This window comes from Pollicipes pollicipes, unplaced genomic scaffold (genome assembly GCF_011947565.3).
Source record: "Pollicipes pollicipes isolate AB1234 unplaced genomic scaffold, Ppol_2.1 Scaffold_7261;HRSCAF=8764_pilon_pilon_pilon, whole genome shotgun sequence".
NCBI classification, from domain to species: Eukaryota; Metazoa; Arthropoda; class Thecostraca; order Pollicipedomorpha; family Pollicipedidae; genus Pollicipes; species Pollicipes pollicipes.
Window position 1 is genome coordinate 11,369,124 of NW_023597054.1, and position 12,019 is coordinate 11,381,142.

Consider the following 12,019-nt stretch of genomic DNA (forward strand, 5'->3'; position numbering starts at 1 on the left):
CAAGGACGGATTGCCTGTCACAGAGCTGCCGTATACAATCCTGCAACAAGCCCAGCGGGTTGCCGTGCGCGACGAGCCGCCCGCCTATCCCAGGTTCGACAACGAAAATAAGCGGCATCAACTAGCACCGCACCACGACCAGCAACCCGTCGCATCTCACGATTATGAAAACATCGTCGACGAAGCCGGCTACCACTTCGCGACTGCGACGCCCCCCCCCCCCCCTCCCCGCTGCCGGTACTCAGAGCAGCCACGTGACCACCAGGCTGCCGGCGGCCACCCAGTGGCTGGCGAAGCCCAGCGCCTCCCACTTGTCGAGCGTGTGCCGCCAGTGGTAGCCGCTGGCGCCGGCCGAAGAACCGTCGAACACGACGCCCAGATAGGCCAGGTGGAAGGCGGCCAGCAGCGCCAGCGGCAGGTTGAGGGCGCGCGCCGCCCAGCGACCGGCCCCCGCGTGCCGGCTGCACGGCTGCGCGCAGCGTCGCGCCAGCACGCAGAGGCCCAGCGCGTCGCCCAGCTGGCCGCGCAGCCGGTGCTCGGTGTACGTGTAGACGCCCAGCGAGAGCAGCACGGCCGCCAACTGGAAGTTGAGGCCGTGCAGCACGGCACTGGCGCCATAGGTGCAGAGCACGGCCGCCGCCGTGCCGGCCGGCCGCGCCACGCGGAACACGTCTGTGGCGGGGGCGCCGTGTCAGGTGCCCACCGAACGGAATGGCCGACACTGATTGGCTGCTCCGGAATTTGGAAAGCAGGGACGAACGCGTCCGCCGCGGCGGCACATGTGACAAACTCGCCCCTAAATATGGGTCAAAGGTCAGCATGACCAAAAGCTGAGCATGTCATACATAAGCATGGCCTGCGCATCACGGCGCATGAAAAGCGAGATAACAGAACGCAATAATAGTCTAGCGACACGCATACGCGCCTAAGGCTTGTACACATTTTTAACCTTGTCATCAATCAAGACAGTTACGCACGGATCGGAACCCTCCTCTAGCCTGCCAGTCACCTAGCGTACGCATCCACGGGACCATCTCATCGCTGATAAACAAAGCGAAACTCACAAGTTTTGAGCCAGTAGTGCATGGGCAGGTTCCAGTTGACGACCACCTCAACCAGCGAACGTGGCGCTTCAATGGCGGTGGGTCGGCTAACCAGAAGTTCGCCGCTCGGCGACCAGACGGCGCTAGTGATGCCTGGAGAAGTCAGCGCAATCGACGATTTGACGGATCCCATCCTTAATACTGAAGGCGAGCCTGCACATTTGATGTACAGTAACTGGCTATTCAGCGGAGCATGAAGATGACCGCCATCAGACAGCCCCACTTAAAGGGCTGTATGATACCCAATGTGTCTGCCTCAAGATACAATTAAAAAACGAACAATCCTCATTACTGTGCTCTGCCAGACGCCGACCAGAGCTTACCTGACACGTTGGCCGCAGCTTGGGAGACAAACGAAACAAAGTAGTGGCTGGAGCGGAAAGACAGCGCCTCTCTGTAGGCCACGATCCACATGGAGATACTGGGAAACATGCACAGGGCAGATCAGACTGGCATCAACGTGGCTGTGGCTGTCGCCGTCAACCAAGACCGGCTTAGTAAGCTCACTAGCACCAAGACTGCATTCAGGAAAGATAACAGAACACAAGGCGACTGTAAGATATCCGAACTTACTCTTCCAACAAGTGCACTCAACCCAACGCAGATGAGGAATTACCGAAATTTTAAATTTTCCCACCATAATTCTCACCCGAAACTAGTGATAATCGTGAATTACACGCCCATGTAAGGAAGAAGCATTCAGAGGAACAGCTGCGCAACTCACAGCACGAGCCGGTCGGGGAGCAGCCAGTTGAGCCAGCAGGTGGAGACAGTCATGAAGACCAAGCCTAGCACCAGGCTGCCTACCGACGTCACCACCCAGCGCATGCTGGCCAACTGAAAACGCGCAACGCACGCCACGTCACTCATCTCGGCTGGATGCAGCAATACAGCGATCATGATCATGACGCGTCTCCGACGTCAACGAGCAGCTGCAGCACACGCTGCCCAAGACGCCACGCCTAACACGCCCAGAGTACGGTGTCGGCGAACCAGGACGACCGCCGGCGGCGGCGCGGCAGCAGCGCACCTGGGCCGGCCGGGTCTGCACGGCTGCCGTGTAGTCGGCGAGCGCGATCCACGGCCCGAACACGACCATGCAGCAGCGCACCTGGGCCGGCCAGGTATGCACGGCTGCCGTGTAGTCGGCGAGCGCGATCCACAGCCCGAACACGACCACGCAGCAGCGCACCTGGGCCGGCCGGGTATGCACGGCTGCCGTGTAGTCGGCGAGCGCGATCCACGGCCCGAACACGACCGTGCCCGGGTGCAGCAGGTAGCCCGCGTACTGAAGCGGTCCGGGTGGCGGCGCGGCCGGGCTCCCGTCCAGACCGGCCGACACGGCCTTCATCATCAGAATCATCTGGGCGCCGCGCACGCTGTGCCAGCGCGCCGCCTCCACCAGCCACAGTTCACTGAAACACGCACACGCCATGACAGAGAGAGTGATGTGGCCAGAGCACACAGCTACAGCCCGCCGGAGCACGGCCACACACGAGGAGAATGAGAACACACAGACACGTCAGGCCAGATCAAAATCTAAAAAATGAGCACACCGTCACAGCCTACTGACATGGGACTCGGCAGGCCTCCCACCAGACTCATTACATCCCACCATGAAGCCTCAGCCAGGTCGTCCCGCATCGCCAATGGCAGGGCCGGCGGCAGCTGCCTAACGTAATTTATGACACCTCTCGGCCGGGCCTGCTGTACTCGACGCCGTCCGCGGCCGCGCCCAATGCCGCACGGCAAGTTCCCCGCTCGCTCCGAGCGACTCACCAGCTGAGTACAAACGTGAGCGAGACGGCTGTCACCAGGAGGCCGGCGTAGCGCGGTGCGAGGCGCGTCACCGCCGCCAGCGTCACGTATGAGAGCGCCGCGTGCACCACGAACGTCACCAGCAGGTCGGTGAAAAAGTGGTGCAACACCAGGCAGCCGATCAGCGCCGAGGCCAAGTGCACCATGCCGCTGGTCCGGCCCGAGGCTGGCGGCGGGCGTGTTGGTCAACAGGACACCTTCCAGGGATGGAGGTGTGTGTGTGTGGGGGGGGGGGGGAGGGGAACTCGTCGGTGGCCGGGTGTGGTGTGTTGGTCAACAGGATGGCTCCAAGGCATAAGGAGTGAGAGGGGAGGGACCCGAACCTGGCGGCGGCCGGGAGTGGTAGTCAGCCAGGCGACCCCGAGGCATAGGGAGTGAGGGGGAGGGACTCGACCCTGTCCGTGAAGAGGCGTAATGGTCAGCCAGATGGCTCCGGAAGATGGGAAGTGAGGGGGAGGGACCTGAACCTGCTGGCGGCCGGGCGCGGTGGTCAGCCAGACGGCTCCGAGGGATGGGAAGTGAGGGCACGATGGCACAGTGGATTGTGTGAGACCGAGACAGCACTAGCTGGTGCCAGCTTTCAGCTTATTTATGAGGGAGGTCGATAGCTTTCAGCTTGAATATCAAATTACAATGAGCAAAGTAGGTGTGCATATGCATAAAAGGCAACAGCATTTTTCTTTTGGACTACTGGATAAGCCAAAACACATATACATGATTCATTGAATAATACATTCGGCATTACCATTATACATAGCAACCACTGAAATAAATATTTAAGGCATACTCACACAGAGTGACAATGATGCGGAGCACAAAACACCAGAAAAGCAGCTTGCCAATGTGACCTATGGCATCATTGGTTGTAGGCAGAACACAGTGCTCAACAGTTTCTTGGAAAGAGAACCCTTCATCATTGAATGGGCTGTCATCAGCATCATACTCATAGTCATCAATGTCCTCTTCCTGGCCATACCCATACTCCAGGTCTTCCACATCCACCCCATCAGCATAATCCATCAGCCCATCCATCTGTGGGACAACATGTTAATATCATACATGCAAAGCATGTGCCCAGTTCTGTCAGGACTGGTGCAGTAACTAAAATACATACATAAGTAAAATACATGCATGCCCCACTCCAGGGGTGAGATTCTCTGCTCAGTTGGGATTGGGGAGACTTCAACACCCAACTTTGCAAAGAGTGGGTCAAGTCCAGGGGAGAAATTCCATTGCTGATATTATGGGGGAAAAATGCATCAATTTTTGCTGATCAGCCCTATCCATTGCTCATGTTGGGAATACCAGAATCTGACCCAACCAATAACAGAGGTGGCAATTTTGTGAGAGATCTCAGATGAACCATAAGAAAGTAAACAAAACAACTTAAAGGGCATTGTGTGTGTGTGTGTGTGTGTGTGTGTGTGTGTGTGTGGTGTGTGTGTGTGTGTGTGTGTGTGTGTGCGTGCGTTGCGTGCGTGCGTGCGTGCGTGCGTGCGTGCGTGCGTGCGTGCGTGCGTGCGTGCGTGCGTGCGTGCGTGCGTGTGTGTGTGTGTGTGTGTGTGTGTGCGCGCGCGTGCGTGCGTGCGTGCGTGTGTGTGTGGTGTGTGTGTGTGCGCGTGCGTGCGTGCTGCTGGTGTGTGTGTGTGGGTGTGTGTGCGCGTGCGTGCGTGCGTGCGTGCGTGTGTGTGTGTGTGTGTGCGTTCGTGTGTGTGCGTTCGTGTGTGTGTGCGTTCGTGTGTGTGTGCGTTCGTGTGTGTGTGCGTTCGTGTGTGTGTGCGTTCGTGTGGTGTGTGCGTTCGTGCGTGCGTGCCTTGCGTGCGTGCATGATTTGGGTTTTGGAACACATTCAGCTTCAGAAGCTATATGGCATCATAGCATCTCACACTGGGAAAAGGAACCATGCATAATTAAAACTCAGTACCTTTGGTTTCCCAGATGTACAGGTCAACCACCACACTTACAGTACTGCTATTTGAGGTTTGAAGACAAATTTAAGGTGTCCATTTAGCAAGGTAATTTAGAATCTACATACAAGATGTCCCAAGCTGAATGTTATGGTGACAACACTCTTGGCTGGGAGCTGGGCCCAAACCTCTAACACATGCTATATAAAATCACAGCATGGTCAAACCCATGTACAATTACATAGTCTTTGACAAAAGACAAGCAAAAATGCATGAGAGATATCATTTAAGTGGCTTTTTCTGAACCAGCTCCATATCACAGTAACCACAACATTATTTACCCCTAGACATGATCAATAGTGGCCACAATGCCTGCATATTCTGCACCCATTAGTTGTAATATGAATATTGCAATTCTGAGCTTTGCCATTTTGAGCAAAACCTATGTCCACTCATGTCAAGGCATGAATGCTGGCAGGAAGCAACCACCATGTTTCCACAAGGATTCAAAAGATGGAATACTCTGCTGCAGCCATGCACCTCAAAATCCCAAAATCATAATCTAGCCCAAACATTTGTTGAAAAAAGGCCCCATACACTATCAAAGACAACCTCAAAGCAAAATTACATACCTATCCAAGAAAACAAAACTGATGATCAAGCTGACAGGGTATCCTTTGGCCCTCTCGCTTACATTCTTGCTCTGGTCAGAAAACAAAAAACAGATACCTACCCCCTCAACCTACCTGATCTCACTTCTCAATGTTTAAGCTCAGAAAGAGTACGTTTACACCAAGTACAAATAGCTACTGGCCAGTCACATGCGTTGAGTGTTATCGTCCGCAGGCCGCAACGTCCCAAGTTGCCCCGCATCAGACTTTACGTGGCACTCTTTCTCTAAGATCCCATGGAACTGCCGGGGCCTCCTTCCCGACAAGACCACTAAAAGCGCTGGAAGACGCTACCTCCAGGCCAAAGCTCCGGTCAAACCGGTCAACTTCGAGGCGCCGGAGCCCGGACTCCCCCTCCCCCACATCGCCTTATATGCAATCTGCCAGGCCGGCTCTCCGACCTCTCCAAGTCGGTCTCTTCCACAGTTTTGTGCCGGTGTTGTCACATGGAGCCAGAAATTACGGCGTGTTTATAAAGTAATTAAATCAGCCGATTTCGTGTTGAATCATCTTTGGTGAGTAAAATGTGAGAGATGCGCCATAAGTATTACCAAAAGTGATTCAGAACGCGTTCAAAGATGTAACTTAACCGAATAGCTCAAAATAAAAAAGCCACGAGTTCGCAAATTATTCATGTAGTTTATATGGTACAGTTAGCTGGTATATGGTAGCTATTTCATGATACAGTTATAGCAGTTTTAAGATAACCCTGGCATAAGTGGGATTTGCCTGTTAGATAGCCTTAAATTTGCCACGTGCATCAAGTTAGATCCATATTACACATTCACATTCGCGTGTCACATTCGATCTACTGACCAATTACAATGAAATTTAGCTCACAGATGGAGCTAATTATGCCATTGACAAATATACTTTGATGCCCGTAGGTATCCAATATAGGAGCATGTTGGTATGTTTGCATTGTATATTAACACTTTCGCTGCAAAGTCAGGCCTCACATACATACAGAGCCCAGACTGCAGAAATGTACTGGATGTCAAACATTTCTGGCATAGCAGCAATTTGCAGCAACTATTTCTGATCATGTATGCTGTTAGGTTGTTGCATGTTTCATATTTGAACTATTACATAAACTGTTGCACTTGGAATTTATTGCTAAGCTGAACTAATTTCATTGCATTGAATACCTGTGTTTTGAGAAGTTGATATTTCAGAGGTATTTTCAAATGCATTTTAAGTGAATAAGTTAAGTCAGTTTTAGAAATGTTCACACAGATGTTTTGTCCTCCATACAGGTCTTGGATTCATAAATTACCTGCTTGCTGCAATCAAATGTAAAGTCAGCTATCTAACCACCAAAGAAAATGGGGTTTTTGAGAATATACAGGCTGCAACATGCTGTACTTACAAGATTGGTTAAACATCAGACATTTACTCAGCCACTAGTGCAGTACACTGCAAGTAATGCAAATGCATGCAGCCAGAAATGAATCCCCTAAAATCACACCCTCAGAGTGATAGAAGAATTCTGCATAATTGCATGTTAATTAGACTTTCCAAGTCTGAGGGGAGAGAGCTGCAAAGGGCAAGACTGAAGGCCCAACAAACTGCAGTGGATGGAGAGCATGCACCTGCCATGCCTACCTGTGCCTTCTTCAGTGCTCTAGGAACAGACAGCATTCATTCAAGCCATAACTCTCTGGCAGCTGAGGCACCACTGGAGTCAACAGAGTCATCCATGTTTCCATTTGCTGCTGCATCTCTGGTGGAGTTCACAGAACCTGGTGAGCAGCAGGATGAGCATGACACACCTGATGACACGCAGCTGCAGCAAACAGTGCGTGAGCGGCTACAACTGCTGCGCGAGCAGGCGGTGCGCGAGCAGGCTGCCGACGCAGACACTGATGACCAGGACCTGTGGGTGCTACGCTATGGCCACCCGGACCCATCTGTGCCGGCCAGCCAGGTGGTGTGCGGCGGCTGCGGCGCGCACCTGCACTGCCAGGAGCCGTCGTGGCCCGGCTATTTGCCGTCGGAGGTGCTGCGTGCAGCACCAGAGGCCGAACTGCGCGACCTCATCTGCCAGCGCTGCTACTTCCTGCGCTTCCACAACGCCGCTATCAACGTCAGCGTGCGGCCGGACGACTACTCGCTGATGATGCGCCAGATGGAGAACAAGTCGGCGCTGCTCGTGCTCGTGGTGGATCTGCTCGACTTCCCCTGCAGCGTCTGGCCCGGCCTGGCGCAGCTCGTCGGTCAGTTGTCGGCAGCTGAGTGGAATGTACATATGAGAGGCTCGTGCTTGGAATTCAGAATGCCATAAACCAACACGTTTTCCGTGATATGCACAGACAGTGGCGTATTTTGCTCGACTTTGGGCGTCGTGATAGTATGCGATAGTATTGCTCTGATTGATTGTCTGGTTCGAAACATACCCAACCATCGCTGGTGTCTCCTCACGTGTCGGCCTTCTCCCCAGGCCGGTCACGGCCGGTGGTGGTCGTGGGCAACAAGGTGGACCTGTTGCCGCAAGACAGCGAGGGATACCTGGAGCGCGTGAAGGCGGCGCTGAACCTGGCCCTGGAGCGGTGCGGTGATCGATCGGTGCTGAACGTGAAGCCACACCTGTCTTGATCAGCGCTCGCAGCGGCTACGGCGTGGAGGATCTCATCACCGTCCTGCAGACACACTGGAGAGACCAGGGTACAAGTATTTTCCTTTTGCAGCTGCCGTGTTTCGTCCGTATTTTTTGCCCACGGAGCAGAGGTATCCACCAGAGGAGATGGCCGGTGCTCCGTCTCGCACGTGTCCACGGCTGAGACCGGGGTGTGCTGGAACAGTCCTTCCGTCCTGCAGACCACGCTGGGGGACGTCCCGGATACGAAAGCTCACTGTTTCCTACACAGACTCACTACTGGAAGGACAGAGTAGGGGGAGGGGAGGGGGGGGGGGGGGGCACAACGCCGCACTTCCACAACGCCGCAGGAGGAAGAAGTCGATCTCATTCTTACGTGCTGAAAAGACCGGGGTACACTTGTGATCAGTTGCCACAGTTCCCACAAATGTGTGACCTCGCTCAGCGGCTCTTGCGCCTCGTTGCTCCGTGATCAACGCGTGAGCTTCCCTCACTTTTCGGTGCAAGTGTGAAGCCACCGGCTGTTGGGTCGATGTTGGTTTTAAGGTGCTAGGTGACTTAGGGCAATCGAAACAACCGACCAATCCACATGCATTCGTGAGACAAACGGCACGAGTCTTCACAGTCCAGACTAGGGCGCCACCGCACATCAGTTAGTTCTAAGAGCGCCGTTGCCCGGTCCAAAGCTCGTCAGCTCCCGCTGCTGTTGCAGGTGACGTGTACTTACTGGGCTGCACCAATGTGGGCAAGTCAACGCTGTTCAACACGCTGCTGCAGTCGGACCTGTGCAAGTCCGCGGCACGATCTTATCCGGCGCGCCACCGCCTCCCGCTGGCCGGGCACCACGCTCAACCTGCTCAAGGTGACGCCACTCAGGTCTTCCCTAGCTCCCATCCCTGCTGCTGGCGTGACCCTGGCTCCCACCCCACGTACCCGCCTGACCCTGGCTTCCACCCCCATGTATTGGCCGGACCCTGGCCCCCACCCCCATGCACTGGCCTGACCCTGGTTGCCACCTATATGTGCTAAGCCGACCCTGGCTCCCACCCGTTTTCGGTCAGCCTAGCTCCCCACCCACCCTGTGTACTGACCAGATCCTGGCTCTCACCCTGCGTAGTGACCTAACCCTGGCTCCTACCCCCATATACCGACCAGGCACAAGCTCCCACTTCACCGTGCTGACCCGAGCACTGGCTCCCAGCCCTCTGCACTGACTGTCTCCAGATCCCATCCCTTGTGCCCGATCCAGTGTGTCAAAGTTCAAGATTTCGACTGAAAATTAGTATCCCCAAGCATACCGTAAAAAGTTATGCAAAAAAGCAGCATATTGCCCCGACTATGTACGGTCTGTGATTATCCTGCATTGGTAGTTACAGTGACATGGCGGAAATTCCCTCGCCTCCAATGTCCTCATGCGACTTTCGTTCTTATTCTGGGCTGTGGTCGCGCATTACAGTTTCCCATGATGCGTCCGCAAGAGTTCCACATTCACAAACGTCTGCACCGGTTGCGGAAGGAGAAAAACTGGAGAAGAGAGGAACAGAGGCTGAGAGAATCGCGCCTGCAGGAGACTGGGGACCCAAAATACGCCATGCTGACAGGTTCTGCATCTGAAGATTGTTGTTACCGATTGACAATCTTGCTCGTCAACACATTGGCGGCAGCGTTACCTACGGCTGAACCATTATAAAGGAATACAATCGTAGATGCCTGCAGCATCATGAAGCATTTCAGTTTGGTCTATTTAAGCTAGCAACTAGCCATCAATGACATCAAGTTTTATTGTCACTGCAGAACTGTATTATGCCAGCAGCTATTTCATCACTTTCCTTTCTGCCTCACGTCAGCCACCGAGCCGCCGCATCTTCCCCGCACGCACGTCCGCTACGTCGCGCGGAGCAGCGTCCGTCGCTCTGGCTCTGGCCTGGGAGGCGGCCGCGCCGGTGCCTCAGCGCGCCCCGCCCCTCCCGCCCGCGGTTGTGACGGCGCGCGGCTCCTTTAGGTCACATCGGACGCACCTTCCGTGGCCAGCGAGCGCGCGACGGGGAGGCCGCAGTGCTGCCGGCCGAGGCGCCGCCGCCCACTGAGCGGCTGGGGGGCATCGCGGCCGACGACCCGCGCTTCCCCACCGGCCGCTGGGTACGACACGCCCGGCTTTATCACTCCTGATCAGGTGTGTGATCCCACCGGCCGCTGGGTGTGCGACACGCCCGGCATTATCACTCCTGACCAGGTGTGTGATCCCACCGGCCGCTGGGTGTGCGACACGCCCGGCTTCGTCACCCTCGGCCAGGTATGTATCAGATGTGTGGTTTGTGTTCCCACCGGGCGCTGGGTGTATGGCATGTGCGGCTTCCCCGGTCAGGTGTGTGATCCCAGCTGACGCAGGAACGGCACTGCTGCTACAGCTGCTGACCAAGCTGATGCAGCCGTCGGTAACGGTGACTCGGCCGTAGTGTTACAGCTGCTGACCGAGCTGATGCAGCCGTTGGTAACGGTGACTCGGCCGTAGTGTTACAGCTGCTGACCGAGCTGACCTAGGATGAGTTGTTTGTAACTGCGGCATTTGTTGCAGCGTCCAGCCCAGCTGAGCAACGACGCACTGTCGCCGACTAAGTCGACCTTGTTACAGCTGCTGACTCAGCTGACTCAGGAGGAGCTGTTGCTGACGCTGACGCGGCAGTTGCTGCAGCCCCGCACGTTCTCCCTGTACCGCGGCCAGTCGCTTTTCATCGCCGGCCTGGCCCGGCTCGACTACAGGGCCGGTCCCAGCATGGCTAGGTGAGCGTCATGCGGCCACGCGGCTGTTCAGGGAGCACTCCGCTCTGGGGTGTCACTACCCTGGCGCCGCTTGGGCGGTTCTTGGGCGATGCTTGGAACGAGATGTGAGGAAACGTTGGTGCGGCGTCCGGTAGATGGGGGGTATGCAGCCTTCAATTCACGAGGGTAAATCTGAATGATTGGGCCTCGGTTGGTGGGTACCGTTCTCACTGTTTAATAGCTATATGACGAAGTAGATCGGTCAAAAGTGGGGTTACCTCGCCTGGCTTCTATCGACTGCACCAAGACATCAACTGTGATGTGTTGCGTTGTACCCCGGTATATCGGAGGTGGATCCTGGGAGTGCTCGGGCCGGCCCGCCAACAGGCAAGAACCGAGGCCGATCTGACACCGGTGCGGAGGCTGATGCCGCCGGATGCAGCAGAAGTCGGAGAAATGGTTTAGCTCCCACGTCTTTATCACGCGCTGGTGTTGCAGGCTGACTGTGTTCGCATCCTCCGAACTCCCCGTCACCGTCACGCGCCACCGAGGACGCAGACGACATCTACCGGCAGTATCTGGACTCGGGCCTGTTTGTGGTGCCGCGTGGCGGCGCCAAGCGCCTGGCGCGCTGGCCGGGACTGGAGCCGAAGGATGTGACGGTGACGGGCGGCAGCGTGACGGAGAGCGCGGCCGCATCGTCCTCTCCTCCGCCGGTCAGTGAGGCCAGCGCCGGTTATTAGCTGCACAATGGTTTTCTCGCGGTGGCGGGGATTCGCAAATTACATTTCACCGAGGACAGGCGCCGACAGTCAGTCGCACGAGGCGTTTGATAAGTCATGCCGTGGTACCGCACGATATCCCGGAGCCTGTAGCTCGGTGTAGATAGAGGAACCGAACGACTCGAGAGAACCACGTACTAGATATGGGTGGCCCGTTTTCGGTAAGCGCCGGACGCTAAGGCCACTGGGCGCTGATACAACCGTCTTGGTCACTAGCGCTACCTAGAGCTAAGAGACTTCATTCTGAGTGCACGCCACGCCGCGCGTGAGATGCACGTAGCCGTTGAAAACGACACCCGAGGCACCTGGCCAGCGGCCGCTGACTAGAGCCCCACGTACGCACAGTTGGGGCCGCCGTGACGCCAGCCGAGGACCGTTCTGG

At 55.8% G+C, this 12,019-nt stretch overlaps 2 protein-coding genes and 2 long non-coding RNA genes across 4 annotated transcripts; 3 read left to right on the forward strand and 1 right to left on the reverse strand.

Moving 5' to 3' along the window:
* Positions 1 to 241: 241 nt before the first annotated feature.
* Positions 242 to 5,729, reverse strand: LOC119113011 (protein-serine O-palmitoleoyltransferase porcupine). The gene is made up of 8 exons (XM_037237325.1): positions 5,712 to 5,729; positions 3,713 to 3,953; positions 2,883 to 3,087; positions 2,296 to 2,518; positions 1,828 to 1,940; positions 1,427 to 1,524; positions 1,065 to 1,196; positions 242 to 672 (listed from the first exon to the last, which is right to left on the reverse strand). The coding sequence occupies exons 2-8, from the start codon at positions 3,951 to 3,953 to the stop codon at positions 242 to 244; spliced, it is 1,443 nt and encodes a 480-aa protein (XP_037093220.1). The 5' UTR covers positions 5,712 to 5,729.
* Positions 5,730 to 6,976: 1,247 nt separating this feature from the next.
* LOC119113012 (nitric oxide-associated protein 1-like) lies at positions 6,977 to 8,094 on the forward strand. Its single transcript, XM_037237326.1, has 2 exons — positions 6,977 to 7,715; positions 7,940 to 8,094. The coding sequence occupies exons 1-2, from the start codon at positions 7,001 to 7,003 to the stop codon at positions 8,092 to 8,094; spliced, it is 870 nt and encodes a 289-aa protein (XP_037093221.1). The 5' UTR covers positions 6,977 to 7,000.
* Positions 8,095 to 8,893: 799 nt separating this feature from the next.
* Positions 8,894 to 10,229, forward strand: LOC119113130 (uncharacterized). The gene is made up of 3 exons (XR_005095831.1): positions 8,894 to 8,957; positions 9,552 to 9,696; positions 10,098 to 10,229. It is a non-coding gene; the product is annotated as an uncharacterized LOC119113130 (long non-coding RNA).
* Positions 10,228 to 11,396, forward strand: LOC119113131 (uncharacterized). The gene is made up of 3 exons (XR_005095833.1): positions 10,228 to 10,268; positions 10,728 to 10,876; positions 11,354 to 11,396. It is a non-coding gene; the product is annotated as an uncharacterized LOC119113131 (long non-coding RNA).
* Positions 11,397 to 12,019: the final 623 nt, after the last annotated feature.

Coding starts and splice junctions, on each gene's coding strand:
- LOC119113011 (XM_037237325.1), bottom strand. CDS start 3,953: ATGGATGGGCTGATGGATTATGCTGATGGGGTGGATGTGGAAGACCTG. Junction 1,525..1,827: donor CTCCCCGACCGGCTCGTGCT/GTGAGTTGCGCA, acceptor CATGTTTCCCAG/TATCTCCATGTGGATCGTGG. Junction 1,197..1,426: donor AGCTGCGGCCAACGTGTCAG/GTAAGCTCTGGT, acceptor TGACTTCTCCAG/GCATCACTAGCGCCGTCTGG.
- LOC119113012 (XM_037237326.1), top strand. CDS start 7,001: ATGTTAATTAGACTTTCCAAGTCTGAGGGGAGAGAGCTGCAAAGGGCA. Junction 7,716..7,939: donor CGGCCTGGCGCAGCTCGTCG/GTCAGTTGTCGG, acceptor CCTTCTCCCCAG/GCCGGTCACGGCCGGTGGTG.